General features: G+C 49.9%; 1 protein-coding gene and 2 non-coding genes across 6 annotated transcripts; 1 reads left to right on the top strand and 2 right to left on the bottom strand.

Moving 5' to 3' along the window:
* Positions 1–2277: 2277 nt before the first annotated feature.
* Kmt5a (lysine methyltransferase 5A) lies at positions 2278–21737 on the top strand. 4 transcript variants are annotated; one of them, XM_077796830.1, is made up of 8 exons: positions 2278–2328; positions 7908–8035; positions 9324–9480; positions 12471–12690; positions 13085–13172; positions 17663–17722; positions 19175–19365; positions 19907–21737. In XM_077796830.1, exons 1-8 carry the CDS (start codon positions 2319–2321, stop codon positions 20115–20117), a joined length of 1065 nt encoding a protein of 354 aa, XP_077652956.1. In that variant the 5' UTR covers positions 2278–2318; the 3' UTR covers positions 20118–21737. The 4 variants fall into 4 exon arrangements, with proteins under 4 accessions (XP_077652956.1, XP_077652957.1, XP_077652955.1 ...); XM_077796831.1 differs by lacking the exon at positions 7908–8035 and having other exon boundaries at positions 2311–2328; XM_077796829.1 differs by lacking the exons at positions 2278–2328; positions 7908–8035 and adding an exon at positions 7469–7639.
* LOC113192795 (small nucleolar RNA U13) lies at positions 4003–4101 on the bottom strand. The gene has a single exon (XR_003302061.1). It is a non-coding gene; the product is annotated as a small nucleolar RNA U13 (small nucleolar RNA).
* Positions 21738–24183: 2446 nt separating the features above from the next.
* Positions 24184–24255, bottom strand: Trnak-uuu (transfer RNA lysine (anticodon UUU)). Its single transcript has one exon. It is a non-coding gene; the product is annotated as a tRNA-Lys (tRNA).
* Positions 24256–24987: the final 732 nt, after the last annotated feature.

Below are 24987 nucleotides of genomic sequence, written 5' to 3'. Positions count from 1 at the left end.
AGTGACACCTCATAAATTCTGGCCTTCCCTGGCTGGACAATGACCCTCTCTGAGTCTCTAAGATCTCCATAAATTCTGATGCCGGGGCCAGCAAAAATGTAAACTTGTGTTATGCTCCTCAGAGTGTTGTTATCTGTAACCCCCCTTTGTGTAACTTTTTGGGCTATAAAACTGGGCCACAAAGAAGCCTCGGGGCTGTCTTGTTCCCGCCGTTTTTGGGAGGGAAAGGCAGCCCGGCCGGTCGAAATAATAAGCTTGCTTTAATTTGATTTTAATTGGAGTCAGTGGTCTTTTCTTGCGTCCTGGTCTAACACCACAGCCTACAAAACTGGGGTCCAGAATTCTGAGGGGGGTGGTGCTGGCATTGTGGGGGGGTGTGCATGAAGGTTGTTTCTTTTCTTTTCTTTCTTCCTTTTTTTTTCTTTTTAGTACCAGGGATTGAACTCAGGGACACTCAACCACTGAGCCACATCCCAGCCATATTTTGAGATTATTTAGAGACAGGGTCTCACTGAGTTGCTTAGTGCCTTGCAGTTGCTGAGGCTGGCTTTGAACTCGCAATTATCCTGTCTCAGCCTACCTAGCCGCTGGGATTACGGGAGTGCGCCATCATAATTGGCCATGGAGGTTGTTTCCGTGAGTATGGAAAGAACTTGGAGATTGAACTAAATGCCATTGCCAGAGTAGAATGTCACTACATAGGGAGCAGGTAAGGTACAGTAAGGACATGGGAGTAAGCCAAGAGTAAGTCCCTTCTCTGCCAGCCTTTTGTCCTTCCTCCTCCACTCCTAATAACAGAACCAACTCTAGCTGGCAAGAATTATGATTTGTAGCCCTGATTTCACAGAGCAGCATTGAGAAAAGTGAATTTTGAGCTGAGATACCAGCAAAGTCTTAAGGACCTAGATGATATAGCCCCTGCTCACCTTCCCAGCCCAATCCCTTTCATTATCCCCCCATTATGAACTCAACTCCAATCATCCTACTGGGCTTCTTTTTATTTCCCAACCACCACTAAGCATTTTTATTTGCTATCCCATCTACCCAGAAGTACCTTTTACTTTGGGTCTTCCTTAAAGCCACCAACTCAAAGAGGACTTCTCTGATTTTACCAACCTAAAAAAAAAAAAATAACTGGCTCCCTTTACACTTGGTAATATTTCCCATTTTCATTTTTCTCATAACATTTATCACTATTTAAATTACGTTTTGCAGCTGGGTACATGGCACAGGACTGTAATTACAATGATTCTATAGGCTGAGGCAGGAGGACTACAAGGTCAAAGCCAGCCTCAGCAATGAAGCAAGGCCCTAAGCAAATTAGTGAGACCCTGTCTCAAAATAAAAAGTAAAAAGAGCCAAGGATGTGGCTTAGTGATAAGGTACCAAAGTCCCTGAGTGTTCAATCCCCAGTTCAGCCCCACCACAAGTATTTGTGAAAGTAGATTAAAAAAAAAGTTAAAATTTTTGTGGTGCTAGGGGTGAAATCCAGGGTCTTATGCATGCTAGGCACAAGCTCTATCACTGAGCTACACTCTCATCCCCTACTTTTTTTTCCAGTAGCGGGAGATTGAATTTAGGCATGTTTTACCACTGAGCTACATCCTCAATCCTTTTTGCATTTTTTAATTTGAGACAAGGTCTTGCTTAATTGCACAGACTGGACTTGAACATGCCATCCTCCTGCCTCAGCCTCCTAAGTAGCTGGGATTACAGGCATGCACCAAAGCCCCTGGCACAAACCTTTCAAATTTAGGAATGAATGAACAAAATTGCTGCAGAGGCCAAGGTGTTGGAGATGCCAAACTGGGCGAACTCGATTGCCCAGGTCATAAGGTGAGGTGCAGGGGTCAAAGGTCGGGTTCCGGTCAACACCAAAAAGAACCGGAAGTCCCAGATCAGGTCCACTCAGCCCGGACCTCCAGCTGCAAGACTAAACTAACCGAGGCGGAGCTTCAGCACCAGGAGAGGGAGGGGCTTGCGGTCCTCCAATGGCAGCTCGACTGTCCTTCCACCGCAGCCAATCAACGCCAGGAGACGGTCAAATTTAAACCCCCTCCCATCTCCTCCGCCGGGACCTGTCCCGAAAGCGTTTGTAGAAAGTGCGGCCGCTGGCCCCGCCCCCGGAGGGGAGGTGAGGAGAAGGGCGGGCTCTCTCAGCCAGTTCGCCTATCACGACCGGCAGCCTTTGGAGAGACGGGAGGAGGCGCCAATCAGGGCGAGCAGCTGCAGCTCACCGGAGCAGTTGGCTACAGTTGTTGCAACTTTTTTCGAAAGCTCGGTTTCCCGGGAGATCCAGGAGGTGACAGAGCCGGGCCATGGCTAGAGGTATTTGCTTGGGTGGCTAGCGCAAGGAGCGGGGGATGGGGGTCCCCTGGAGGGAGCCCGGTGGCGGGAGCGGCGGCGGGGTGGCGCCCTCCTGCGGGTGGAGCGCGGGGGCCGGGAGGAAGGGGGCTGCCACAGAACCTTCCCCGCCCGCTCCCCGCCCCCTGCCCCCTGCCCCTGCTCCTGAAGCCTGCAGGAGCGCCTCCACCGCGGCGCCTCAGGCTCTTCTCAAGTGTGGGCGCCCACTGACCGCCTCTCCAGAGGCGGCGGACCCATGTGCCAGCGCCCTTTGGAAACTGACGACCGGGGCACCTCTAGGAGCGGTTGTTTGTTCGGGGGGGTGGGGGCCGAGGCTTCGCCCACCTTGGGGCGCCCCGTCGAGGGACAGGAAGCTCCCGGGGCGAGGGCGCAGACCCGGAGCCTGCCTCCTGGGAGCGCCGCGGCGGGCACCCTCCTTCCCCACTCCCTGAGTCAGCTCTGCGCCGCGGGGCGAGGGCCGGCCGCTGGCACACTTCGAGCAGAAACGTGTCCCCCGGCACCTCCCGGAGCAGCCCTCCGCCCAGAAGCCGGCCAGGACTCCAGCCCTTCGCGGATGGCGTGGGTGGGCTTGTGCAGCCTCGGCGGGCGACGTCCCTGCCTCAAGTCAGTCTTTGCATACTTAGTTTGCTGTCAGGACAGTGGAGCCCACGTTATGCGGCAAAGAGATCTCCAACCGCTGGTCATTTCCAGCGGCTGCCTCCTCCTGCACGCTCAAGGGACAAAAACTTAAGCGTGACAGGCAACTAGAATTATCGATTTTTTAAAAATCGAGTTGTAGTATTATATTCTTCTCGAAATTCCAAGGCATCGTGTGTTGGTAGTAATTTGGCTTACTGTAGTGTACTCCCTGTAGCAATAATAATTAATAAAATCACGATTCATTCAGCAAATCTTTATGGAGCCCCTTTGTTGTTTTCAGGCCCTATACTCGATTGCATCATTTATTCAGGGTAGGATCTTTTGGGACAAGACTTCCCCAGGGATTTATTATTTAATTTTGTTAGTACTGGGAATTGAGCCCCCCGGGGACTTTACCATTGGGCCATATCTCCAGACATTTTTATTTTATTTTATTTTCATTTTAAGACAGAGTATTGGTGAGTTGCCCAGGCTGGCCTGGAACCTGTGATCCTCCTGCTTCAATAGTAGTTGGGATTACAGACGTGGCCACAGCATGGGGCTAGACTTCCCTAGATTCTAATGAAGTAATGAGGCCTAGTAAACTTCCGGTTAAAGAGTTGTAATCCAATTCATAATTCACAGGGAAATTAAAACTAATATTTTTCCTGAAAAAAGTGTTAACCATCAAAAAGTATATTCATCTGACAAGACTTAGTAAAACTGATTCTTTGTTTTCCCCATCACTGCAAAAACATTTAAACTACCAGTTTCAAAAGTAAAAGTTAAAAAAAAGGAAAAAAAGTGCTTAAAATCATTATTTTTAAATTTTTCTTTTAGATATTGATGGACCTTTTATTTTATTCATTTATTTATATGCAGTGCTGAGAATCGAACCCAGTGCTTCACATATGGTAGGCAAGTGCTCTACCACTGAGCTACAACCCCAGCCCAAATAATAATTATTGAGGGCCAGGCAGTTTATTATCTTATTTAATCTTTTTTTTTTTTTTCCCTTCACTTCAGATGGGTAATGTGCCTATGCTGTAATATGTTTAGAGGGAGGCACATCTCACACAATTGCGGGAATACCCAATCATCACTTACGAACAGAAGGAGCTCATTTAATCTTTACAAAATGTTTTTTCAGAGATGGAAGCTGAAGTTCAAGTCACCTTCCAGACTCTAGCCATGCTGTGCCTTTGCTCATTGGGCCCCCATCTCCCTTAATTAGCCTCAGTGAAGGTCAAAGTTTTCCAGCTTCTACCATGGTAGGCTTACAAATCACCGTTGTAATTATTGGTTGGAGATTTTCACTGTCTCACTTGACCCCTGGATTAGTACTTACCTGTTTCTTAGGCTTCGCTAAGCTTGCAGACTAGTAAATTGGATTGTAAACACCAAATTATTTGTAGAATAGCAAAAGAAAGCTTTTTCTTCTAGAAAATCATTCTTTGTTTCAGATTTGCAGTTTATTTTGAGAGCCCCAGTATGTTACAAACTGTTCAGATACCAGTCGACTCCTAGCTGGTTTTGAAGTTTTATTTATTTATTTTTGTGGTGCTGGGAATTGAACCCAGGCTCTTAACCACTGAGCCACATTCCTAGGCCTTTTTTTTTTTTTAAAGAGAGAGAATTTTTTAATATTTATTTTTTAGTTTTTGGTGGGCACAACATCTTTATTTTACTTTTATGTGGTGCTGAGGATCGAACCCAGTGCCCCAAGCATGCCAGGCAAGGGTGCTACTGCTAGAACCACATCCCCAGCCCCATCTAGGTCTTTTGAGACAGGATCTCACTAAGTTGTCCAAACTGTCCTGGAACTTGTGATCCTCCTGCCTCAGTCTCCTGAGTCGCTAGGATTACAGACATGGGCCTCCCCACCCAGTTGGTTTTAAAATTTTATAGTCTCGTAACTATTTACAACCCCAAGTATTTTAGCTTGAGGAGGATCAGTCCATCTACTTCTCTCATCTCTTCTATTGTCAAATGGCCCTTTTCAGATGGTTCTTCCTTCATGCATTTTTACCACTTCCAGTTCATTATCCCTTCATAGGTAGAGTAGTTCCCGAGAATACAGATTTTTAGCATGGGACCCTTACTACTCTCTCCTTCACCAATCTTCCCATTGCTCCTAGAATAAAAGCCACAGTAGTTAACTGTGGCCCACAAGGTCACCAACAATGCCACGGCAAGACCCCTGGCCTCACTGTGCTCCACCTATTTTTGTGTTCACTGCCCTATTTTTAGCACAAGACCTGAAACAAAGTAGGTATCCAATAAATATTTGTTGAATGAATGAATCAGTATGTTAGCATTTGAATTCAAGAGATGCTATATACATTCTTTTTTTTGGTAAAATATGCTTATCTAGCAGAACTAGGTTCAGATTCCACCCAGTTTCATCACTTTCTAGTCATAGAACTTATAGTGATTTATTTGTCCTGACCCTCAGTTTCCACATCTGTGAAACAGGAGTAATAGTACCTTCTCATCAGTTCCCGGGAAATTTAAATAATGCAATATTTCAGGGCCTAGCACATCATAAACATTCAATAAGTGTTAGTTATTAGTAATATCACTGTTGCATTATATTTCTACAAATTCCTGGGCAAAATAGAGCATCTGTATTTCCATCGATGGATATATATATATTGCAAATAATGCAAATAAACAGGTGCAGAGAAGGGGAGAACTGTTTTGATACATTGAATGATTTGCATTTACTTCTTCTGGGTACTCAAGCTTCAGTTAGAGGAATTGGTGCTAGACTTGAATCCCCTGCTTTTGGGACTAACATTGCAATGAAAGCTATGGCCATAAGTGTAGAGAGGGAGAATGGTATCCTTGTGAAGTGAACAGAATGATTTGTATGTATGTTTCCTTCTCTAGAGCCATGATTCCCATCATGATTTGACAACAGTCTGCAAAATATGCTCTATATGTAGAGACACTTTTCAAATGGCTTTACTGGGTGTCAGAATGTCACTTTGGAATCCTCTTTCTTCCTCATCCCGGGTATTCAAGTACAATAGACTCTGCAGAGGGCATGTGAAGAATGCCCTATCCCACTGGGGTTAATGGTCAAGGTGGAATCCTGTCTTGATGGATGTTAAAACTTGAGCTAGTTTGGGAGGCATTGCCCTGAGTGCCATCCTGTCACTTAATCCTACTCAGTCATATCCCTTCTGAAGGGAGGCAAGGCAGAGAGGTGGCTATAGCCTTTTTTTTTTTTTTAACCTGTATATGTTAGAAGGTGCCTTGGGTAGATTATGGAATAAAATGTTCTTGATTTTTACCCATGAGGAAGCTGAGGGCTAGCCTGGGGAAATGCCTTGGCCATGGCCACAAAGCTTCGTTGGGCAAATACAGTGAGAGAAACCCAGGCAGTAAGAGCTGGACATCTTGAAGTACCTTGTTTGCATCTATGACTTTGCACAAATATACTGACGAATTTTTGGCTGTGGGCCCACAGCTCTAGCACAAGGCAGTGAGCTCTGCAGAGACAGCCATCAGAGTGCCTGGAACCCAGTCTACCTGGGGCATTTTCTCATGGGAGTTAAGGCAGGAGCACAAGGTGACCTGCTATACCCTCTGCAACACCATTTTCTCCTCCTAAGCTCAGTTGCCTCATCTGTAACAGGGAATGGTAGTGGCTAGGAGAGCAGTCTTCAGGGTCTGTTGTCCTGGGCTAGAAACCCGTTTCTAGTTGTGAGATCTGGCCAAACTCTTCACTTCCCTGAAGCTTATTTTCCCCATCTGTAGAAAAGAGTTAATGGTGCCTTCCTGCGTGAGACTTTTGTGAGGTTTGAATGACACAACTATGCAAGGAAGCACCCAGTAAGCTTATCAATACAAGCCCAGGCTCTGCCTCCCCAGGCCTCCTATCGGCTAAGTACAGACCACTTAGGTTTGACTCTTAGCACGGTCACTTCCTGGTTCTGTGACTTTGGGCAAACTCCTGCCCAGACCTTTAGCCTCAGCATCCCCATCTTAAACTGAGATGGCGACAGTGCCTGCCCCCGCGGGCTGGCGGAGTTTAAGAGACGTCGGTGAGCACAGCTCCGGGCGCACCGAAGCCCTCTCCTCCCATTCTCCGCTGCTGGTTTCGCCTGGCACCAACCGGGCTCCCTGAATACCCGTGGAACCGCGAGAGGACCGGCCGGCGGGGAACCTGGCAGTCGTGACCGTGTTCCGCACCCGGTGCTCGGCGAGTGGCTGAGGACGCGCGCGAGGGGGCGCGCCCGAGTCCGGATTCGCCGCGCCGCGCCCTCCCTTCTCCCGCCTCGCTCGCTCCCTCCCTCCCTCCGAGGAGCCTTGCAGCGCCGCCCCTGCCAGCCCCCTCCCCGGGCGGGGAGCCGGACGGTGGGCGGCGGCGGCGAGCGGGCCGCGGAGGACGCGCCGCCAGCGCCTCTCTCCTGCGTCCCTCGCCCCGGGCAGCCCGGGGCTGCCGCGGCGCGCGGGTGCCCGCCCTGCCTCGCAGGCCATGGGGGAAGGGGGCGCCGTGGGGCGCCGCCGGCCCTTCCCCGGGGCGCCGCGGCGGCGCTGGTGGCGGCGGCAGCAGCAGCAGCAGCGGCAGCGGCAGCGCTGGTGGCCGGGCCGCGGCGGCGGCGGCGAGGGCGCGGGGCGCGCCGCCATGGGCCTGGCCGGGCTGCAGGTGGGTGTGTCGGGCCCGGCCGCGCGGGGGGCGGGCGGCGCGCGGGGCCCGGCCGGGCCGGGCGGCGGGAGGGCGACGCGGGCCCCGGCCCGGCCCGGCCGGCCGGCCCCTGCCTCCCGGCGGCGCGGTTGGCCCACTACCGCTGGGCCCTCGAAACATGGCTGCGGCGGGAGGCGCCGCCGCGGCGCCCGGCCCGGGCGGCCCCGCTCCCCGCCCCGCCGCGCCCTGAGCGCCCCCTCCCCCGCTTCCCCCGGGTCCCCCTCTCCAGGCAGGAAGATGTCCAAGCCCCGCGCGGTGGAGGCGGCGGCGGCGGCGGCGGCGGTGGCGGTGGCAGCGACGGCCCCGGGCCCGGAGATGGTGGAGCGGAGGGGCCCGGGGAGGCCCCGCACCAACGGGGTAAGCAGGCACCCTCCCCGCACTCAGCGGTGCGCCCGCCGGGCCCGGGCCGCGAGCACGTGGTCGCACCCGGGCCCCCGCCCGCGCCGCCCTGGGGCGCCCGGCCGGGGCAGCTTCCTTTTCTGCTGCCTGGCTGGGAGTGGCGGCCACGCTGGGTTCCGCCATGACCCTGGCAGTGTTTGACCTCGAAAAAGTTTGACGGTGGCTCAATGTGCCTTTCCGCTCCCCGAGACTCAGCGTCTCCGGGGGTGGCTGCCTTCCGAGGATGTGCGGGGCCTGTCTGGGTGCCCCCAGAGAGGTTGCCGGTTCTCTGACTTGGCGTTGGATGGATCACCAGGCAGCAAGGCCCGCATTGTTTCTGGGGAAGACCTCCCGCTATGTGCTCACTGGGAGGAGAGGCCCCACACCCAGAGACCTGCAGTGACCTGTACCCTAACCCTGCCCACTGTTAGTAGCCAAGTGCGGTTTTGCCTTAGGGTGACCGCCCTAAATGTCCTGGCCCTGCTCTGCTTTCATTAGTCTCCCTCACCACCCTGGAGAATCTGCCAACCACAGTCCAGGGAGGAGGCTGGGTTGTGGTGATTTGAGAGGGGCCAGGCTGGGCACTCCGGAGGCTCAAGCAATATGACAAGCCTTCCCAGGTGATCTCAGGACCAAGTGATTAATCATGTTCCCTGAGGCCTGTTTCTAAGTTAGAGTTGCTGCTCCTGCCAGGGAAGTTAACTTCTAAGCTCAGCCTAGCCCTCCAGATTGCCAGTAAGTTTTCCTTGGTTCACTTGGACCTGGTAGGTCTGCTTCCTCCCATGTAGACCTTGGTGTACAACTGGTTCTCCCTCTGGCTAGATACCACCATAATTGGAGACCTCATGTGTTCTTGGATCTGGGGAAATTCTAAACCTGCCAGTGCTCCCCTGAGAATTGGAGCTGGCAATCCCTTGTAGCTTAGTTGTTGTTGAGAGATAATGTCATTTGTCTTTTGTCTTTTTTTTTTTTTTTTTTTTTTTTTTTTGGTACCAGGGATTGAACACAGGGGTGCTTTACCACTGAACAACACATCCTCAGTCTTTTTAAAAATTATTTTTTATTTTGAGACAGGGTTTTGCTACCTTGCTGAGGCTGGCTTCGAACTTGTGATCCTCCTCTCTCAGCCTCCTGAGTTGCTGGGATTACAGGCGTGTGCTCCCACACCCTGCTGTTTTTTGTATTCTTATTTTCCCTTCTCCTCTTAAATGCTATGAGATTTTCTTCTTTTTCAAGCCTCTTTCAGAATACTCATTTGTCTTTTTAGGAGAACGTATTTGCCGGGCAATCAAAGATCTATACCTACATGAGCCCGAACAAATGCTCTGGAATGCGTTCCCCCCTTCAGGAAGAGAACTCAGTTGCACATCACGAAGTCAAATGCCAGGGGAAACCATTAGCTGGAATCTACAGGAAACGAGAAGGTAAGCCTTCAAAATGGTCTTATTCTGATCTCAGCTGATTAGGTTGCAGAAACCCCCTCCTTTGTGAGGACATATATGTGTATATGTTTATCCAGGCTTTCCAATCCCTAGTTTGAGAAATTTGAACTATGTTCCATCTTCCTGCTAAAAAACACAGGGGAGGGCTGGGGTTCTGTTTGCCTAGCGCGTACTGGGTTCGATCCTCCGCACCACCTAAAAATGAATAAATAAAGATGTTGTGTTCATCTACAACTAAAAAAATATTTTTTAAAAAAATACAGGGGAGAGCTGAGGTTGTGGCTCGGCGGTAGAGCGCTCTCCTTGCACGTGCGAGACCCTGGGTTCGATCCTCAGCACCTCATAAAAATAAATAAGTGAAATAAAAGTATTGCGTCCAACTACAACTAAAAAAAATATTAAAAAAAAAAAAAGGGAAAAGAGTAGCCTATCCCAGGGCGTCTGCCCTGTTGGTCCAACAGGTTCTCCCTGCCTTCACAGGAGTTAGCATGTCCTTCAACTTGTCTTGCCAAGTTACAAACTAATGCGCCTGACCCACAGTTAGAGAATCTAAGTGTGAAAAGTACAGATGGTATAGACAAGGCAATCATGTGCTGTGTGAATACAGGGGATCAACTTCGTTCCCTTTGGTGGGCCTTGACTCCGTTTCTAAAGTTTCTTTCTACCCAAATATTCAGCATTACTGTCTAAAGCAGCATACTCTGCAACAGGATGTGGAATTGAAGTGCTGAGGGAGAGCTAGGGTTTAGCCCCGTCATAGAGCGCTCGCCTAGCACACATCAGACTCTGGGTTTGGTCTTCAGCATGGCAAAATAATTAATTAATTAAAACCAGAAAATGCATGGTTATGTAAAATTCTGTCTGGTCCTGCAATCAAGCTAAGAATCTTACTCTCATCCAAATATTCTCTTTTGGAACTTCAATAGGGAGCGTGAGTTCTTTCCCAACTAGTTAAAACCTGCCTGACAGGAGCAGAGCCTCTGGCTCCCAGCGGCTCCATGGGGGAAGCCTTGTATTTGCCGACAGATAACATCCTAAGTGATGATGGAGCCTGACCTCTGGGGCCAGATCTGAGAACCAGGCATGGAGGCTGGAGCCTGCCCTCAGCTTGATTCCCCCCAGACACAGAGTGATACTATTCTAATCTCAGATGAGTTGGGTTCTAATCCTAACTGCCATCTGGAAGGAGGATCCAGGGAGGTTGCTTATCTTCTTCGAGCCTCGAACCTCGGTTGTCTCATCTGTAAGTTGGGAAAGAGCAGTCCTACCTCACCTGCAGGCTATCTAGAGGATAAATTTCAGCAAAAATGCAGAAGGGCTTTGTGATACGCTCTAGATGCCAGCTTTCCCCACTGCCAGCATCACGTCCTTGCTCATTCCTGTTCCTGTAGCACTTAGGATAGCACCTGCCACTCAGGTGTGGGGCAGGAAGCTGTTGTGGTAGCCAGCCAGCCTCACATGTATTTTGGGATAGGACAAAATGTATGTTGTCCCAAATAAGCTAACTTATTTGGCTAATGGTGTTACCAACTGGCAATGATTAAAATTTGGAGTCAAATGTACTTTGGAGACCCCAAGGGCCAGGCTCTTACACCTAGTTCTACCATGGCAGACTGACCGCAGAGGGAATATTCATGGAGACTCCTGGGGTTACCCGTGCCATACTGACGCCAATATTCTGTGGTTCTACTCAAGAAGGCATGTAAGGGAGTGAAAAAGATCAGGATTGATATTGTCAGAACCCACTGACAATCTGTAATTCCTGGTACAGCAGAGATGCTTAAAAAAAGACACACACTCACATTCAGTAGAAAATGAGCACTTTCTTTACTTTTTTCTCTCCTTCTTTTGTACCACATTGTTAATTAAAACAAGGGAAAAGTAAAAACATCCTTTCGGCAGCTTAATCCTTTTAAGCATGGATAAACATCCTCAGGAAAACTTTATGGTCACAGTGCTCCGCACTTCTTATCATTTAACTTGTGGTTAGTTATTCCCAGGCAAAAACATATATATAAATTTTACACTTGGCAGAACATTCTTTTATGTTCTTAAGACAGCAACAAGGACACAGTTCAAAGAGTTCATACTTTCTCACAGAACCCCTTGTTTTGCTAAGCACAGCAAAACTTAACTGTTTGTGTGCGTGAGCACACGATGTACTTATTTATTTTTTTATTTATTGAGCTGTAGTTCATGTATCATAAAGTTGAACATTTTAAAATGTACAGTTCAGTGGTTTTGAGTATAGCCACAGAGTTCTGCAACTATTATCGATGACTGATTCCAGAAGATTTTCATCATCCTTAAAAGAAACCCATGAGGGCTGGGTTGTGGCTCAGTGGTAGAGCACTTGCCTGGCATGTGTGAGGCATTGGGTTTGATTCTCAGCACCACATATAAAAATAAACAAAATAAAGGTCCATTGACAAGATATTTTTGAAAAACTAAAAAATAAAAAGGACCAGGTGTATAGCTCAGTGGTAAAGTGCTTGCATAGCATCTGTGAGGCCCTGCGTTGCATCCCCAGCACCACAGATAGAAAAGAAAAAGAGGAGAGAAGGAGAACTTGTTTTGTCAAGCATCTGAAAGGATGCATGCTGGGCAGTGCTTGGACAGAGTTTCTCCTTTGTCCCCTACTTGCATGGACCAGGACTATCGTGCTTTAGGAAGTGAGCTTGTTTTTTGGGATCTGAAACCTAATTCCTAAAATCAGTTGATTGGGTGCTCCTGCCAGTGTTGCCGTCCGTGGTGCTTTGCCTTACGGGCTCTCTCCCCGATCAAGAGGCAGAAGGCTAAATCCTCTGCCTGGTGGGTTAGAGACTAGAACCAGGCACTTCTGCCTTGATGGCATGGTGGGCCCTGGCTCAGTAGGCTGGGCATTGCTGCCTGAGGTTCTCATGATCCTCTGTCTAAAGATTGGAAGACGGGGAGTAGAAAATAAACCCGTCTTTTCCCACCCTCCCCTGCAGAGAAAAGAAGTGCTGGGAATGCCATCCGGAGCTCCCTGAAATCCGAAGAACAGAAGATCAAAGACGCCAGGAGAGGTCCCCTGGCACCTTTTCCAAACCAAAAATCTGAAGCAGCAGAACCTCCAAAAACTCCAACCTCGACTTGTGATTCTACCAATGCAGCCATTGCCAAGCAGGCCCTGAAAAAGCCCCTCAAGGGAAAACAGACCCCTCGGAAAAAGTAAGTCCCCTCAATCTCTCCTCCCAGAGCAGAGCAGTTTGACTCCTATGACTGCCAGAAGGCTGCTTGGGTGCCCACTGGGGTTCAGCATTCCATCTTCTCAGCCCCTATCGGGCAGAGGCTCAGACCCCTGAGGCCTCATCCTGGTGTCCTTGTATGCCAGCACCTCAGTGTGGCTTGAGCCGACAAGGCCTGCTCTGCCTGCCGTCCCTCCCTGATGAGAATAGACAGTCTATCCTTTGTCTCTGAGGCCCCCCGGGCAGGTGAGCTGATATGCCACCAGGCCCCAGTGGGCAGAGGTGTTAGGTGACATTGTGTCCAAGGTGCCACCTCTTAAGGAGCTGTATGGGTGTGGTTTCAGGCCTGATGGTTGCTTTCTCCTCTTCTCACCCAGAGCTCAAGGAAAAACGCAACAGAATCGCAAACTCACGGACTTCTACCCTGTCCGGAGGAGCTCCAGGAAGAGCAAGGCCGAGCTGCAGGTAGAGTTGGGTGGTGTGGCCCCCCGGGCCTGGGCTTCATGCTGTCGTCTTAGGCCAGGCCTCTTGTCTCTCTGGAGCTGGTTTTGCCCTCCCTGTAGCAGGGGTCACCAAGAGCTTGCTGGGGTCATCAGGGGCTGCAGTTGGGAGGCTTCTGTGAAGAAGCTCAACCTATATCATAGGGCACAGAAAGCCAGGTGTTCTTGTCAGGGTGGCTTTTCCAGGACTTTGGCAGAGCCATTTGGAGCTGGAATTGTGGGAAAGGCCATCTCTTCTTTCAGAGGCTTGCCCTATCTGTAATCTAAAAGTTTCCATGTTGTTGTTCAGGATAGTAAAGAGCAGCGGTTGGAACCATTTCCTGATTGTGCAATCACAGGTCGGTCACCTACCCTGCCACACGCTCCTATCTGTAGAATGAGGAGATAAAATAGTGCCTGGCGTGGTTGGTGAGGGGAATAAAGAAATGGGTTCAGATGTGGGGAACACAGGACTGTGCCCGGCCCACAGTGAGGCCAGTTAACTGTGACTATCGTCCCCATTGCTTCCCAGCCAGCTGGGAACATGCAGAATGAGTGGAGAACTCGGGCAGAAAGGCCAGGCAGCCTGTGGCGGCTACACCCGCATGTGCCATGCAGGGGGCTGCAGTGTCCTGTGTGCTGCAGTGGGCGTGGCCACTGCCTTCCTGTTCCGGAACTGCAGGGTGTGGCTGGGCCCCAACACATGGACACATACACCCTGACTCCCCTCCCACAGCCCTCCCACAGACCTGGGTGCTCAGGATCACCTTCCCGCACAAGGAGGGAGCCCAGCTGGACAGTGTCTCTGCCTCAACCTTTCCAGACTCCTCTAGCTCGTGTTACGTTAAATCTGCAAATGTAGATACACAGATCTACCATGCTTTTACTTTTAATTGAGGGAGCTTTATTTTTAAAAAAGAAAGAAAGAAATTAAAACAGTCCATTTTTCTAACCCCAGAGAACTACTTTGGCTTTATTTTTGGAGAATGGCAGTTTCTTTTGGCCAAGAAGGAGCTGTTATAAAACAGGCCAGCAGTGGGAGGCTGTGCTTGTCACTGCCAAATGCAGTGATGCAGAGGGAGGGCGGGGCCTGCCCAGCGGACTCCTCCCAGCCAGGGCTGGAGCTGCAGGCTGCTGCTCAGGAGCGCTGGGGCTCGGGTCCAGGCAGCTGAGTTCACCTTGTTGTACTAGGAAGCCAGGGTTCTTGGGCCTGGAGGAGAGAGGAACGCAGTGGGGTCTGCTCAGTCTTGGAGTACAGGCGGGGGAGGGAAATGTCCTGGTCTTCTCAGAGCTTGGGCTGCAGACACAAAAAGCTCATTTGGGGACAGACCAGGAGCCAGTTGTGAGCAACAGCTGTGCTGTGCCCTTCCCTATGTGTGTGGGCTCTGCCGAGTGAATGCTGGGCTGTTGCTGCCCATGGCAGTGAGCCTGCTGCTGGCCAGGGGTGAGGCTGTCTCTGTCCCAGCCAACGTGGCTGCTGTGGGCCTGGGTGTATACTCTCTTGAGTGTGCAGAGGAAACCCCAGGGTGTGGCCAGTGGGGCTTGTCTGAGTGGTGAAGTTGGTCTGACCTTGCTGCCCTTCAAGGCCAGCAGGAACTGGGCCCAGGCTGGGGTCCAGGTAGGTGGGAGTGAAACTGAAATGAAAACCTCTGAGACATTTCACTGAGCTTGGAGACAAAGTGGGGGATGGGTAGCTGGGTCCAGGGTCCAGGCCAAGGCAGGAGAGAGGAATCAGGTTGCAGGATTTGAACTCGGGATGGGTCCTAGGTAGTTACCCTCAGCCCCTTGGTGCTGTGCAGAGGGGCCCCAAGGCTGGCTGGCCTGGGTGTGGACAACATGGCAGCCACACTGGGTTGCGAGCTCCACCTTTTGGCAGCCCTTTCTAATTCCCAACCAGCCCCAGGGCTGGACCTGTGGTGTTGTTGCCGATCCCACCCTGGCACTGTTAAAAGCGTCTGCTTCTGTCCACAAGCCCCCCTCACCCTCACTCAGGCCCTGCCAACACCACTCCATGTGCTGAAGGCCAGCTTGTATTCTGCCAGAACTCTCCTTAGGAAGCCCAGAACTAACTGCTTGCAGGCCTTGGGCTTCTGGCCTTGAACCAGATTCCAACTCCCTGGCTCTGTGTTCAGGGCATCTAGCTGCTTGGGTCCTCTAGCCCGCGTTCAGTGTCAGCAGGAAAATTCCAGTTACCTGTCCCCGGTTTTCCACGCCTGCTCCCATGTATGTGGCCCTCGTCCCTCATCTGTACACTTTAGCCATCACTATGAGTAAGGTGCGTGTGGTTGCTAAAGGGGTTTGTTTGCTCTACCTCCAGGTCCTAGTCAGGATTCTCCAGTGGGAGCAGGGTAGGCTCCTGTGCTCCTGGAGCTTACATTCAGGTGGAGAATGAGTAGCAATTTCAAAAGACCATTGTGCTAAGGACAGTAGTGCAGGTCTGTAATCCCAGCCCCTCGGGAAGCTGCTACAGGAGGATCACAAGTTGGAGGACAGCTATGATAACTTAGTGAGACCCTGTCTCAAAATAAAAATCAAAAAGGGCTCCGGAGGCCTGGGGCTGTAGTTCAGTGGTAGAACACTTGCCTAGCATGTGTGAGGCACTGGGTTCAATCCTTAGAACTATATAAAAATAAACAAATAAAATAAAGGCATTCTGTCCATCTATAAAAGAAAAAGGGCGGGCTGGGAATGTGGCTCAAGCGGTAGCGCGCTCGCCTGGCATGCGTGCGGCCCGGGTTCGATCCTCAGCACCACATACCAACAAAGATGTTGTGTCTGCCGAAAACTAATAAATAAAATTCTCTCTCTCTCTCTCTCTCTCACTGAGCTAGGGCTATAGCTCTAGCTCAGTGGTAGAGGACCCCTGGGTTCAATTCCCAGGACTACAATACATTTTTTTAAAAGGGCAGTGAATGCAAAGCCCCATGGCAGGAGCAAGCTTAGCCTTGGAGGAACATCTGTGAGGCTGTGGTGGGCTCCGGGTAGGCAGGCATAAGGGCTGGGAGGGAGATCTGGATCTTGCAGAACCTTCCAGACCACAGAGGAAAGTCTGGGTTTTATCCCAGTAGCAGTAGAACCTTTGTTTTTTTTTTAAATGAACTTTTAATTTTGGAATTATTGTTTTAGATTTATAGAAAAGTTGCAAAGATAGTACAGAAAGTCCCCACAGAGGCTTTGCCTGGCTTCTCATTGTTAACATTTTTTGTTACTCTGGTAAATTTGTCACAACTAAGGAGCCAGCTCTGGGATGTGAGTGCCTACTCTGAAGTCAACGCTGCAGTGGCCGATCTCTTTGACCTTTTCAAAAGACTGCTCCCGCTGCTGAGTGCAGAATGGGGTGTGGGGTGGCAGAGTGACAGCCAGGAGACCAGCAAGGTGTAGCTTGAGTGGAAAGGAGGCAGAGACCTGTCCCATTCACCAGTGTCCCCAACACATCACAGTGTCTGGCCCACTGCAGGTGTAGAGAGCTGGTTCAGGGAGAGCTGGTCTCTGCTGTCATGTTAGGCAGAGGTCTGCTGCTGCACTGCGCTGGCCTGAGGCTGCTAGTCGGACTTCACGTAGTCCCTTTTGTTCCATAGTGTCTATGCACTGAGAGCAGCAGGGCCCAGCTCCATAGGAAAAGGGATATGATAGCTTTGCGCAGTGGCAGTATCCTAGCCAATGAGGTTTATTATTGCTAATTGGAAAAGGGAGATGGGAGTGTCCACTCTTCCAGCTTCTCCACTCAGGGCCATGTGGACTGTCTGGCGGGGATCCCCCTTGTCCATGGCCGTGGCTCCTGGGGAGATGCAGAGTTCTGTGGGCCTCACAGAGGTGATGGGCGGGGAAGGGTATGGAGCACACGTGTCCTCTAAAGGGCTCAGCCTCTAACCTCCTACAGTAATTATGTATGGAGTTAGACTCCTGCTACACGCCGAGAAGAACATATCTAGAAGGCTCTGTGTTAGCTTTCTGTTACTGCATCAGACACCCGAGATGGTCAGCGTATAGTGTGATTTTCTGCTTTTACCTCATAGTTTAGAGGTTTCAAACCATGACCCCCATGGCTTTGGGTTAGCCAGCATGTCACAGAGCAAGTATGTGACAGCAAAACCACTCCCCTAACAGCCAGGAAGAAGAGAGGCTGAGGTCCTACTGTGCCCTTCAAGAGCATGTCCCCAGTGACCAGAAGACCTCTACTAGCTCCTACTTTCTCAGGGTTTCACTGCCCCCCAGTAGTGCCACACTGGGGACCACACCTTTAACACATGTGCCTTTGGGACACTTAAGATCCAAGATATGACAGACCCCCTCTGCCCTTGGGCTAGCACTGGGTCCCTCCTGCTCCAGGTGAAGCTGGTTCCAGGTGACAGTTGTCCGCAACAGATGATGATGAAGAAAGGACGGTGCTTGGGGACCCATGTCATAGAGACCAGCCATGGCCCTGTGATGTAGCCTAGAGTAAATGCTAAAACTGCTCTTTTCTTCTCCACCCAGTCTGAAGAAAGGAAGAGAATAGATGAGTTGATTGAAAGTGGGAAGGAAGAAGGCATGAAGGTAAGGGTGGTCATGCGTGCTGGGCTCGTGGGGTTCTGTCCTCCTTCTCGGGGCCCCAGGACTGTGGCTGACAGTCCTGTTGCCTTTATTGAGGTGTCACTGACAAGTCAGATCAAAAAGCCAGGTAGGAAAACTGTTGTATGAAGGGAGCATGGATGGGCTTCGTATGTAAATGTTATCCTGAGAAACTTCTTAAAAAATTGTAAAATACCCATAACATTTATTATTTAAACTAATGCCAGCTATTCACGAGGCTGAGGCAGGAGGGTGGCAAATTTGAGGCTAGCCTGGGCAATATTGTGAGACCGTGTCTTTTAAAAAAAAAAAAAAAAGACTGGGGATGTGGCTCAGTGGTGAAGCACCCTTGGGTTCAGTCCCCAGAACCACACACATATTAAAAATAGGCATGCCATTAAAGTGAATGATGCAGGGGCATTTAGAACATTCAGTTTGGGCAGCCAGCATCCCTGTGTACTTCCAGAGCTGCTTCATCTTCCCAAATGGGAACTTGGTACCTTGTGCCCACCATTCCCTCACCAGTTCCTGCCTGCCACCGTCTGCTGTCTTCTCCACAGAAGTGACTCTCCAGTCCACACCCGTGGAAGCTCATAGTGTGTGGCTGGTTGCATCTGGCTTCTTTCACTTGGCAACATGCCTGGGCAGACTTTTCAAAGAGCAGTTGAGTTTGTCCTGACTTTTACCACATGACCATGTTCATGACATTTGCTTTTCTCTGTGTGTGCATGTATAAGGGGAAGGTTAACCCTGAACTCAGGACCTCACGCATGCCAAGCACACACTACCCCTGAGCTCCACCCCTGGCCCTTAGTGTATTTTAAACACAAGTGGCTCTGTCAGGAGGGGGTTACTGCCCCACTCTATGGGGACTGGGAGCCAAGGGACAGAAGGCTTCCTTTCCACCCACCATCTAAGAGGATCCAAACTTAAGCCTTGGGCCCCTCAAGCAGCTACCCTCGGACTCCATTTATAACAGAGCGAGGACAAACACGGAGGGTAAAGGAAAGAGTGCAGGAGAGGCCAGGACACAGGCCCTGCTCCTTACCCAGAGCGCAGTGCATTGTGGGCTGACTTCCCACCACACCCCTTCCCAGCCTGTGGCCTTAGACACGTGGCTCTGCCTCAGTGTCCTCATCTGCAGATGGGGCAGTACCCACCTAGCAGACTGCTGGGATCTGATGGAACAGTGTGTGCCGATGGGCGCGGAGGTGCTCTGCAGGGGCGTGGAAGGCGCCTACAGTTGCATTGCGGTTGCACAGCGTGTGCTTTAAGTGAAGCCCCTGCAGCCGTGCCCCGGCAGGAGTGGATTTTGTTTTTATTGAGGCCTAGCTCAGTTAAGTTGGTTAAGAACATGCAAGGCTCCAGGAAGCCCTCCAGGCTTGGTAGCATCCATCAGGCTTATCAACCAACAACACTCCTGTCACCTCCTGACAGATTGACCTCATTGATGGCAAAGGCAGGGGCGTGATCGCCACCAAGCAGTTCTCCCGGGGCGACTTTGTGGTGGAGTACCACGGCGACCTTATCGAGATCACTGACGCCAAGAAGCGAGAGGCTCTGTATGCACAAGACCCCTCTACGGGCTGCTACATGTATTATTTTCAGTATCTGAGCAAAACCTACTGGTAAGTGCACTATTTGAGTGACTTTCCCACCTTCTGGGCACAGAGGACGACCACAGGGCCAGGAACTGTGGAGGGCTCCCTGTGCATTGGTTGGGCTGGCCCTGCAGTGCTTGCTGTCTGTATCCAACTGTGATGCAGTGCTGCCTGATTTTAATACTTGAGATTGGAGACATCCTAGAGGCCATTTCATCTGGCCAGGAGCAGAGGTGTCACATAGAAACCTGCTGGCAGCTCCCCCGACCTCTCCTTGGGGCACCTGGCTGGAGGGCCACTCTCTCCTATGCCCAATGGGGCTGATTTTTATCCATTTATTTATTTTGCAAACTCTGCAGCTACCTCTGGTGCCTCCATAAAGAGCCATTTGGATTCTACCCCTAAGCCCCCACCCAGGGCTACTCCAGGCTCTCAAAAGTCACTTTTTCAATTGAATTGCCCAAAATGTGGCTCTAGATTGAGATGCCACCAGAGCGGAGCTGGCGCAGCTCTGCCGGATCAAAAGCCTCTTTATCACTTTGATGCCCTCTTGCCCCTCTCCCACCAGTGTGGACGCCACCAGAGAGACAAACCGCTTGGGAAGGCTGATCAATCACAGCAAGTGCGGGAACTGCCAGACGAAGCTGCACGACATCGATGGCGTGCCTCACCTCATCCTCATCGCCTCCCGCGACATCGCGGCCGGGGAGGAGCTGCTGTACGACTATGGGGACCGCAGCAGGGCCTCCATCGAGGCCTACCCGTGGCTGAAGCATTGACGCCATCGGCCTCCTCACCCGCCTCCCTTCTTCAAAGGACAAAGTGCCCTCAAAGGGAAATGATTTTTTTTTACACACTTAATCTTAGCGGAGTACTTCAGATCTTTTTAAAAAATATATTAAGATGCCTTTTCACTGTAGTATTTAAATATCTGTTGCAGGTTTCCAAGGTGGACTTGAACAGATGGCCTTATATTACCAAAACTTTTATATTCTAGTTGTTTTTGTACCTTTTTTGCATACAAGTTGAACGTTTGTGCTTCCCGTGCATGCAGTCAAAGACTCGGCACAGGTTTTAGAGGAAAGAGTCAAACATGAACTAGGAAGCCGGGGGGTCTCCTGCCACCAGGTGAAGAGCTGGGCCTGCCCGCACACCCCGATGTCCCAGGACGGGCGGGTGTGAGGGCGCCGCTGCCTCCCAGGCCTGGGCGGGATGTCTCCAAGCTCTTGTCTCCTCACGTCTCGACAGGTGCACCTTGAAGTATATGAAATATTTTTTAAAGGGTTTCGCAGTAAGCTAGTCTTCCCCTCTGCTTTCTTGAAAGCTTACTGGCCTGCGGCCGGGGAGTGCGGCTGGGCCTAGACTTTCTCTTCCATGGGCGGCCGCTTTTCCGGGCACCTTGAAGCATCAGGGTGGGTAGTCACCCTAGAGGCAGGCAGGGACAGCTCTGCTCCCTGCACCTGCCAGGGCAGGGCTTCCTGAAACTGGGTTAATTCTTTATAGAAATGTGAACACTGAGTTTATTTTAAAAAAATAATAGTAAAAATTTAAAAAAAAAAGTCAAAAAAAAGAAAAAAGGAAAAAAAACCACAGAGAACAACTTACATGTATATAGGTCTTGAAGTGAGTGAAGTGGTTGCGATTTCTTTTGTTTTGTTTTGGGGTTTTTTTGTTTTTGTAGAAGAGATTTGAGATGGTACTCTATTCTAATCAAAAATAAAGTTTTGTAGTGGGACCAGAAATTATTTCCCCAAACCCCTCACCCACCTGCCCAGTTCTGCTGGGTTGAAAGTTCCAGATCTGCTGTGAGGCCTTCTGTTGTCAGACCACCTGGTGTCCTTCCTGTGAAGTGCAGCCATAACCAGAATTGTGAGCCTAGAGCTCAGGATCCCGCCCAGCTGTCTCCACCAGCCTCAAAGAAAGGCATCTGGTGCACATGGAGCGGGCAGGGCCCTTAGCCAGGGAGCAAGGACAAGGCTCAGTTCTCAGCTTGAATGTGATACCAGGAGGAGTAGCTGGCTTCCTCTTCCCTCCCTAGGGGTCTGATTCTCACTCACTGTCCACCTTCTGTCCATGGGGCTGGGGCTCCTGTCCACCCTGGTCCCAGGTAAATGTGAATGGAGACAGGTGTGAGAACCTGTCCTCATCCTTACCCCATCCTGGGCCTCATGACGGTGCTACCTAAGAAAGTCTTCCCCCCACCCCCACTAGCCTGGTCAGTGGTCAGCAAATTGGAGGAGGATCCGGCAGGAGTCTTTAAATGTGAGATAAAAATGTCTTGGTTGTACCTGTTTGTGGTTTAGCTTTGTATTTAAGCAAACAAACAAAAAAAAAGGAAATAAACTTGAAAATTATTTGTCATCATAAAAATGAAACAAAAATTAAAATATTTATTGCCAGGCAAGGCCAACTATGTGTCTTTCTCTTTTTATAAGGTAGAAGTAGAAATATGTAGGGTTTGAGAACCAGCTTTGGGGATTGTCCTAGGAATCCAGACAGTCTTGTTGATACAATTTTGAGCAATCCAAACTCTTCAGTTTCCTCACCTGAGTAAGGGGTCAGGAGTCATAGGGCACTTGTGAAGATGAGAAGTTTTAATGCATGCTGGCCCTAGGACAAGGTCTGGCATGTAGTAAGCACCATGAGTTTTATTTATTTTATGTTTTTGAGAGAGAGAATTTTTAATATTTATTTTTCAGTTTTTCGGCAGACACAACATCTTTCTTTGTATGTGGTGCTGAGGATCGAACCCGGGCCGCATGCATGCCAGGCGAGCGTGCTACCGCTTGAGCCACATCCCCAGCCCCACCATGAATTTTAGATGCTATAATTGGTTAGATCCAATTCTCAGGTGGCTCAGTACCATCCACCCAGGCCTGTCTTGTGCTGGAGACCCTCCTTCCAGGCTCTCAGTCCCCACTACGCATCCCACTGCCCTCCTTCCGTTCATTCCCTCAATCCCAGTACTTGAGCACTTGAGTAGATTGTGACTGAGGATTTGAGAGATGTATCATCAGCTTAAGTGTTGTCAGTCCTACGACCTTGGACACAGATCACTTCCCCTCTGAAACCTGTCCATCAGGCTCACCTGCCTTGTAGGGGTGCCCTGAGAACTAAGTCACAAGTGTTACTATTTATCTTGGAGGGGACTGTGGCCTGGTGGTGGGGTAGGAACTGGAGCTCCTAAGTAAGTCAAGTTTCCTCCTGCATGGCATGGAGAGATGTACTGACATGGGCAAACGTGAGGATTTGGTGAGTTAATATGTAAAAAGCACTTGGACTAGTGCTTTGCACATGGATAATTCTCAGTAATCACTGTTAGCTATTAACAGGATTCAAAATTGGTGTTTTGGGCTGGGGACATAGCTCAGTTGGTCGAGTGCTTGCCTTGCATGCACAAGGCCCTGGGTTCAATCCCCAGTACCACAAAAAAAAGTATTTTACAAGTGCTCAGGACTGATGGCTAATTAGTGCCTCCAAGTTTCTGATCTTTGATTGTATTTTATTTTTTTGCAGTACTAGAGATTTAACCTAGGACCTTCTGCATACTAGGCAAGTGCTCCTCCACTGAGCAACAGCCCCAGCCCCTTTTTAATTTTTATTTTATTAATTTACTTCTTGGTACTGGGATTGAATTCAGGGGCACTCAACCATTGAGCCACATCCTCAAACCATTTTTGTATTTTATTTAAAGACAGGGTCTCACGGAGTTACTTAGGGCTTCACTAAAGTGCTGAGGCTGGCTTTGAACTCACGATTCTCTTGCTTCAAGCCTCCTGAGTTGCTGGGATTACAGATGCGCGCCACAGTGCCTGTCTAAAATTTTATTTTGAGGCAGGGTCTTGCTCAGGTAGGTGTCCAGGTGGGCCTCAACCTTGTGATGCTCCTGCCTTAGCCTCCTGAGTTGTTGAGATCACGAGTGAACACCACTGTGCTTGGCTGATCTTCATTTTTAAAAGATGATTATTGCTGCAACCATTTCTGGTGCCTTTTGAGTCAGGGCTCAAACACCAGCTTTTAAGCCTGCCCCTCCCTGGGACCATGCTGGCTGGAAGCCAGTGTTGTGGGAGCTTTAGAGCCCAGGGATGTGGCAGCTCTCATCTATGGTTACTCAGAACCCGCCTCTGGGAGAAAAGCTCCCAGGACGCATCTTCCAGGATGCCCACGCCCCAGCCAGGGATGACCAGGGTCTGCACTCCAAGCATTCCTTATGACTTCCATGAGTCTCTCCCAGGGAGCCAGAGTCCCCAGGGTCATCTCAACATGACATTGCTTTTGGAGGGGGCTCTTGCCATCTGTCCCCATGAGGGAGAAAGCAGGAGAGCATTTAGACAAGGGAACCCCATGTCTCAAGATGCAGGTGTTACAGAAATGGCTCATAAACAGCAACACACCCACCTCATGGGCTTATGAGGACACAATATGGGTGAGATATCTAAGAGGGAACTGAGCAAGGCATGTGGGAAACTTTGGTCACTAATATTAGCACTTATCGAAGATCTGCACCAAGAACCAGGCCTCAGGATTAGATCTGCCTTTGTACCCCCGGCAGCCACTTCCCTGTGTGACCTTGTGAAAGGCATGTATGAACATGAGCTGCCTCAAGTCCTTCCTGCCCCCTGCCCACCTCCCCACCACCTGTATTGGTGATTGATCCCAGGGGCACATGATTGCTGAGCCACAGCCCAGCCTTTTATTGCTTTTATTTTTTAAATATTTTATTAGTTGTTGATGAACCTTTATTTATGAGGTGCTGAGAGTTGAACCCAGTGCCTCACACATGCTAGGGAAGCAATCTACCACTAAGCCACAACCCCACCCTCCAGGCATTTATTTATTTATTTATGGTGGTGCTGGGAATTGAACCCAGGGCCTCATGCATAAAAGGCAGGCACTCTACCAACTGAGCTATATCCCTGGCCCACCTTTTTTTTACTTTTTATTTTTTTGAAACAGGGTCTTGCTAAGATGCCAGGCTGGGCCTCGGCCTCCTGAGTCACTGGGATTACAAGTGTGATTCACCATACACAGTTTCCTGAATTGTTATGAAGAACAATCAGGTAATCCATGGTAAGTTAGTGTCACCTACCAAGAAGACAGACCCCTGGGACATGTTCAGCAGGCTCATTCATTTATTTGTAAAGTGTGGCCACCTGCACTCTCTGTGGTGCATGTCATAGATTCCTAAATCCCCATTTGTTTTTCACATTTTAACATCTTAAGAAATCAAGATGAGACTTAAAATTAATAGCCTCTTAAAATTATAACTGCAGTCAGGTATGGTGGCACTCACCTGAAATCCCAGCAACATGGGAAGTTGAAGCAGGAAGATGCCTGGGCAATTTAGTGAGACCCTTCTCAAAAAGGGATGGGAGCTGAGGATGTTGCTTATTGGTAGAGGGCTGCTGGGTTCAATCCCCAGTACCCCCCTCAAAAAATATATGTGTGTGTGTGTATATACACACACACACACACACACACACACATATACACACACACATACATGCTGTATACACCACCTTAATTCTACCTTAATTCACTGTAAAATAGCTATAGAAAATATAAATGCTTCCCAGCAGATCAGGAGACTGAAGCAGGAGGATCACAATTTTGAGGCTAGCTTCAGCAACTTAGTGAGGCCCTGAGCAA

Source organism: Urocitellus parryii, chromosome 3, assembly GCF_045843805.1.
Source record: "Urocitellus parryii isolate mUroPar1 chromosome 3, mUroPar1.hap1, whole genome shotgun sequence".
Lineage (NCBI taxonomy): Eukaryota > Metazoa > Chordata > Mammalia > Rodentia > Sciuridae > Urocitellus > Urocitellus parryii.
This window is presented reverse-complemented; position numbering and strand designations above follow the sequence as displayed.